This window comes from Takifugu rubripes, chromosome 14, assembly GCF_901000725.2.
Source record: "Takifugu rubripes chromosome 14, fTakRub1.2, whole genome shotgun sequence".
NCBI classification, from domain to species: Eukaryota; Metazoa; Chordata; class Actinopteri; order Tetraodontiformes; family Tetraodontidae; genus Takifugu; species Takifugu rubripes.
The window spans coordinates 521,225-528,044 of record NC_042298.1 but is presented as its reverse complement, the minus strand read 5'-3'; the positions used below and the strand labels follow the sequence as shown (position 1 = coordinate 528,044).

General features: G+C 42.6%; 1 protein-coding gene across 1 annotated transcript; it reads right to left on the bottom strand.

Moving 5' to 3' along the window:
• Window positions 1–328: 328 nt before the first annotated feature.
• Window positions 329–2,723, bottom strand: LOC101078205 (tetratricopeptide repeat protein 30A-like). The gene has a single exon (XM_003977041.2). The coding sequence runs from the start codon at window positions 2,721–2,723 to the stop codon at window positions 816–818; it is 1,908 nt and encodes a 635-aa protein (XP_003977090.1). The 3' UTR covers window positions 329–815.
• Window positions 2,724–6,820: the final 4,097 nt, after the last annotated feature.

Genomic DNA, 6,820 nt, shown 5'->3' with positions numbered 1-6,820 from the left:
TGCCTTTCTGTGCTAATGACTATGCAGCAATGAACCAGTGCCTGACAGCCATTCTATCAGGTAAGTGTTGAGCTTTCAGAGGAAAGGAGAGTGTCAGGGTCAAAGGCAATTCCTTTAGCCAAAATGTTCAGACTTGTGACTTCTGCTCAATGTGCCCAAATGGCTCCTTGTATTGGTGCCACACATGGCAACATTTAAAAACTAATTTAAATGAAAAATTCAGTGGCTTGGAAAAGGTGAACTCCATGTCTGTGGCCACCATCTAAGATCTACGGTTTAAACAGGCAGGCTTTACTTATCAAAGCAATGCTCAGGCTGCTGTAGAAAGGATGACGCAAGAGTGTGCCAGTCTTATTGATGGGTCGGCAGAAGATGTGTCACTGGAGATTGCAGCAACATCTGCCGGTTCTGGTGAACTATGTTACAACTTGTGGGCTTTACTGGACATCGATGGAGTGTGCCAGCAGCACAGCAGCAGTGCATCTGCCAGCATTGCTGTGGGGATCCAGAGGAATGCATGCTGATGACTGTTGAAACATCAGTTTTTTCAATCATTCGTTGTCTTACTGTCTGTGTCATATATGTTTGAAAGAACAAATTCTGACAAGAGCAGAGAATTCCCTGAAGTACTGGGTGGCACAAAATTAAGATTATTTTATTTCTGATTTGATTCTGTGCTTGTCTGACCAAAACGTCAACAAACCAAATATAGGTTTTAGTTTGATGAATATGTTGTTTTATTGAACTTGAGCAAAACAATTTGTTCATATAAAAAATTTCCTCAATGCACACTTTCGGTGAGCAGGATGATGTCACTATTTCCAGCAGGTTACTTCATAGAAAAGAGTCAGGAGTTTGCAAGCCTCATAAGCAACAGTATTTTTACTGATTTGAATGCATCTCTCCTCCAGAGGATGCTGGATGTGGGCAGGAACTGTTTTACCAAATCTCATGCACTGCTCCAGAAAATGAATACACTCCTTTATCACAGAGTCAACTGGCATGACCATATGTTTGGCCATGTTCTCCAGCAGAGAAAGAAAGCATTGCTTGGCGTAAAACCATGTGTCAGTCCCCAACTTCTTGTCATAAGGCTCCAGGTTCTTTATAACACACGAAATGCCAAACTCATAGTTTCCCTTTGTGCAGTACAACATCCCTATTACCAAATTTACAATGCAGTGGTGGAAGACCATCTTGTTGGGGTCATCTTTGGAGATCTGTTTCTCTTTTTTTTCAATCTCCTTCATCAGCTCCTCGGCCTTTGTATTGCTGCAGGTCATTACATAGGAAAAACAGAGGTTGGCCAGGACCACAGCACTTACATTTAGAATATTATCACTGTGTTTAACGACAATGGGCTCATAGAAGCTAATGGCCTTCTTATATTTGTTCTGCATGAAAAGCACATGAGCAATGTTCAGCTTCAAAGTGTCATCCTCACACCAGATCTCCCATGATTTGTGGAAAATCTTCTGTACCATATGATAGTTCTCTCGGTTCCAGTAGATCTTTGCCTGGGCCATCATGACCACAGTGTACTTCTCCAAAATTTCTTTGCATTCCTGCACAGTCTTCATCTTTGCTTCCTTATTTCTTGCCTGCCTTCGTACCTTTTTGGCCAGCTTGCGTACTTGCTCAGATAGTTTGCCACACATGTCATCAAATTTCCTAAAAGTTTCCTCCGGTGTTTTTTGACTCATCAACAAGGCATCCAGTAACTCGTATATATATGGTGTGAAAATTTTGTGGGTAAGATGGGCATTCTCGGCCAGGACATCAGCTGCTAGGTAGACATACTCATATTTGCAGTAGAGGAGCAGCAAATTTGCAAAGGTGACATGAGGAAAGAATGGCTGCTGCAACAGGGAGGCCAACTTCTTGAAACCGTCTGATGGTTTTGTATCCATGTTCAATAGAGCCTGGTTGTGGAGAGTCACTGGATCTAACTCTTGCTCGAATCGGGGTGACAGATGTGTCAAAGCCTCCTGAGCCATTTTAAGGTTCTGCCGCTGATATTCAATGGCGGCTTTAAGGTTTAAGGCTTTGATGAGAACTGTCTGATGATGTTCCGGTGTGTTTCCCATGCTGTGGAAATCGTCATCCTCTGAAATCATCCCAACGCTCAGTTGTAGATGTTCCTTGAAACCCTGGTTTTTAATGTATTCAATTTGTTTAAGGGCTTGAGGGTACATTTTTAGGCTATAGTAACATAAGGCAATGTTGTAAGACAATGCTGGAATATACCCCATCAATTTTACACCAGAGGTGAACTTCACACAGGCCTCTTCGTACTTGCCTTCCTGGTAAAGCAAACAGCCCATATTGTAGATGTAGTTGGGGTCATCTTGGGGAAGCTTCTCTAGCAGCAACTTAGCAGCAGAGTAATTTTCCTCACAATATTTGATGCAGGCTTGAAGTCTGAGCATCTTGGTGTGGCTGCTGCTGTAAAGAGCAGACAAAGCCATAGTGGCCTCAGGATAAGCACCAGCTTTATACAGGGACAGAGCATAATACACCTTGTAGTCCTCCACTTCTGGATACAGCTGAGTGAGCTGCTTATAGCATTCAGCAGAACCGCTAAAGTTGTTGATGTGATAGTAGCAGTAACCCAGCAAAGATAATGCTGCCCTGGACTTTGGGTGTTTTTGAGATTGTGCAGTTAAAATTTGAATTGCGTCAACATACTGGCTTTCTTTAATTAGTTTGACTATTGTAGACATGGACGCAACATCCTTTATAGAGCTCATTTTTAGCTAAAAGGTAAAATAGTATTGGGAACGCCCTTTACAGCCAGCTAAGACCAGAACTAGCTCAGTAGCCTGTCTTTATCAGGTGTGGGAAGCAAAAGTACATCAAAAGCAAACCTAAATCAAAGTCTAAATGGCTTTGATCAAAAACAAAAATCTAACTTTACTCAAATCACTCAAATCATCAAAAAACACAAAGAATGAAGCACTGAGGCTTTCTGAACAGATTCAAAGCTTCAAGACTTCAGTGAGGGTTACATCTGATGAACAACTGAAGCCACAGCAACTGTTTCAATCCCATGAGAGCAAAAAAGGTCCGCTAGGTCTGTGTATTCAGTCAAGTGCTTTGTTCATTCCTACCAAAGAATGGTTATATCATTATTATGGTAAAACAGGCAGATGCTCTCCCCCATACTCGAAAACACATTCCAGATTAACTCAAATAATAAATGCAAATTATATTAAGAGTTTATTTAAAGTTTTGAGATTATTTAAAAACTGTACTGAATGTCCCTAACAGGATTAGAGATCCTTCCTATTTTGCAAATGATCATGGTGTTTTCATGGTGAATTTAGAAACACTGTTTCTTTTGTGTGTGAAGTGTTTAAGGAAAACCTTTCAAGATAATGGTTTTGGGTCATTGGGGGACTTGTAGGGTTGAATTGGAATGATTATTATCAGAAGCAGACCAGTTATTTGTCTTCACAGGTTTTTATTGAGAGATCTAAGTTTTTCTACTGTGGCAGGCTTCTGTCGGGTCCTCTTCTGGCTGACTAGCTCCCCAGCTTTGGAGAATATCCTTTCCCAGGGAAAAGAGGATGCTGGGATAAACAGCATAAACTGTATTATAACTGGTATAAATATAATAACTGGTATGAGATGAAAATGATCCCAAACTTTAGAGCATTGTTTATTGGTGGTACTCACCATGAAACTTGCAAAGATTCGAACGTCATCGATCACGTGACACGGGTTTTTTGATAAAAGCTCTGACACACTCTTCATCCCGCCAGTGAGTTTCCAGTTTTGCTTGAATGCACGTGCACACAAGGCCAGCCACCCCCCACCCCCCCTTGGGTTGATATATACCACTATTAAATGGGTGTCAAATAACCCTTAATTTTTTATATTTAGCAGAGTAGTCTCTCTTACCCCTCCCACTCAACCTTAATTTAGCAGAGTTTAGAAAAGTCTGTGTAGATTGTCAATCATCCAGGTCATAGTTATCCAAGGTAGTTTTCTTTGTCAACTGGACTGTTTTCTTGTCTTTTGAAGATGTTTTGCCTTCTATCTCATTCAAGAGCCTAAATCTATGTTCAGTTCTGAACTCTCTGGGGACAGAGCTTGAAAATATAGCCATTGTGGAACATTAGCATGCTAATGATCTGGGTGGTCACCTAGTTTCGGTTGAGGTGTCTCCCCTTTGTCTGCTGGCTGACATGGTGGTGAGTCACTGGGTCTCCTGAAATGATGTGAATGTTTGGTTTGTTGTTGGAAGGAGTGGAGGACTGCATTGTATGGGGGTGATAGGAAGTGCCTTAGCCCACAACCTCTGTTCAAGGATGGTTTTTCCAATTTGACATGGATGGCTTCCTTGACACCCCTTTCAAACCAGCGGTCTTCTCTGCCCAGTACCCGTACTTGGCCATCCTCAAAGAAGTGCCCGCTCTCCTTTAAGTGTAAGTGGACTCCTGAATCTTGACCGGAAGAGGTGGCACGTCTGTGTTGTGCCATTCTTCTGTGGAGAGGTTGTTTGGTTTCACCAATGTACAGTTCCTTGCATTCCTCCTGGCACTGTACAGCATTACATTGTTTGTGTCTTGGTGTCTTGTCCTTCAGGTGTACCAGTCTTTGTCTGAGAGTGCTGCTTGATTTAAACTGCAACAGTATGTCATGTTTTCAGAGGATCCTCCTAAATTTCTCAGACTCTGGAAACAGATGGGGGATCAAAACGCTGTGGCATTTATTTCTCTCCTCCTCTTCTTTGCTGGGGTCTCGTTTTTTTGAGGTCTTGGTGAAGGCCCAGTTTATATGATCACTGTTTAAATGAGGAAGAATGCTCTGTCAGCCATCTCTCCATCAATGCCTTGAAACCATTTGAGGAAGCAAGCAGAGAGATTGCAACTGAAACCTGTTTATGTGTCCAACATGATTCCCCTGGTGTCACTGCTCCTCAGAACCACTAAGCCTTCTCAATGTCAATGTTGGTCTGGTTGTCTCCACCTTTTTGGACAACAGATTTAGAAACCTGGGATTCCGTGACTCTGAAAACATTGACCACGCAAAAGCTTGACTTCTAACTGAAATGCAGTCCGTGAGACGGATGACAGCTCATTCATCATCTGCCTCCAGCTCTGCCCCCAGCTCCTGAAACTACCTCAAGCTTGTGAGGAGTGGCTGCTTCATCCCCACCTCCAGCAAGCGGTGGGATATGGGAAGAATTTGACTCTAAAGTCCTAGCCTCTCAGCAGCATCGGACAACAGGCACCGATACTCTAATTGAGATGTGCAGGTACACATTGAGTAAAGGCCAATTCCTCGGGATCAGGGTCCAATACTTTGGTGTAAAAACAATGAACAAACATCCCCCTCTCTGAGCAAACTTGCCAAAAATCCCTGGCAGTGGTTGCATCATCAGTGGTAGCTGAGAGGCTTTGTTCAAAACCAGGATGGTTATTGAGTCACAGAGGAAGTGAAATTAAAGTGAAAAATGTTAACATGATGCTGTTCTTGAACAAAAACACTGTAACCCAAACCTTTGTTCTGCACACACTAACTAAGAGCTTTGGGGTTTGTTACGGTATCTGCATGTTATTTATATTTTAATTTAATTATTGTATTATATTTTCTCAACAGTACTTGTTTGTTTTTTAATTTGCTTGTTGGTGATACTCTCCTCAACAAAGGGCTCATGGCTCAAAGCAGTTACGATTTATTTGTTGGCCCGGGATGTACCTGATATCAGTCATAACTACCAACTTCGTCACCCAGCGTTGTTCACAACAATCTTCACAACACAATCTTCACAACAAACTTTGGCTGAGTGAGGATGTGAGTCAACGGGTTAGTTTGTGTCCAGACTGTAAACTTGGAACTACTGATGCGGCATGATACTGAAAAGTTAGTCCATGCATGTCACTTCCAAGCTGGACTATTGTAATTCTTTATTATCAGGGTGTCCAAACAACTTTTTAAGAAGCCTCCAGGTGATCCAAAATGCTGCAGCTAGAGTTCTGACAGGTATTGACAAAAGAGATCACATACCTCCTGTACTGACATCTCTTCATTGGCTGACCATTAAATTTAGAATAATTTTTAAAATTCTTTTTCTGACCTACAATGTCGTCAGAAGCCTGGCTCTATCCTACCTGGAGGAGCTAGTGACACCTTATCATCCTAATAGACCACTCTGCTCTCAAAATGCTGGTTTACTTGTCTGTAGCTGCCGGGGTCCAGAAACATGATCACCTGACAGGCCTCTGTCACCCTGCTGGGTCATCGTGTCCTCTCTCCTCTCCTCTCCTCTCCTCTCCTCTCCTCTCCTCTCCTCTCCTCTCCTCTCCTCTCCTCTCCGAGTATATCAGTGATGATGTTATTTCTTGTATAGTTTCTCTGCCCCCCCCCACCCTCTGTATCCATCAACAGGTCTAGCTGCCTTTACAGCTGTATGCTGGCCTGCCGACCTCCGACCCTGCTGACTCACTCTACTCTTATACCAGCAGCTTGTACTATTAATGTATTTCTATGATCTCTACCTATTCTCTCCTCTCCTCTCCTCTCCTACCTATTCTATCCTCTACCTGTCTTCCCCCTTCTCCTCTCTCTCTACTCAGCCGGCCATCAGCAGGAGGGTCCCCCTACATGAGCCTGGTACTGCTCAAGGTTTCTTCTGTTTCCTTGCCACTGTTGCTTGTCTGGGGTTAGGCCCTGGGATTCTGGAAAGCACTTAGAAACAATTGTGATTGTATCAGACATTATATAAATAAAGATTGATTTGATTTTGATTTGAAAAGAGTAGACTACACATGTTCATGAAGATGGACATTGGCTTGTAAGCATGCAAGCAGAA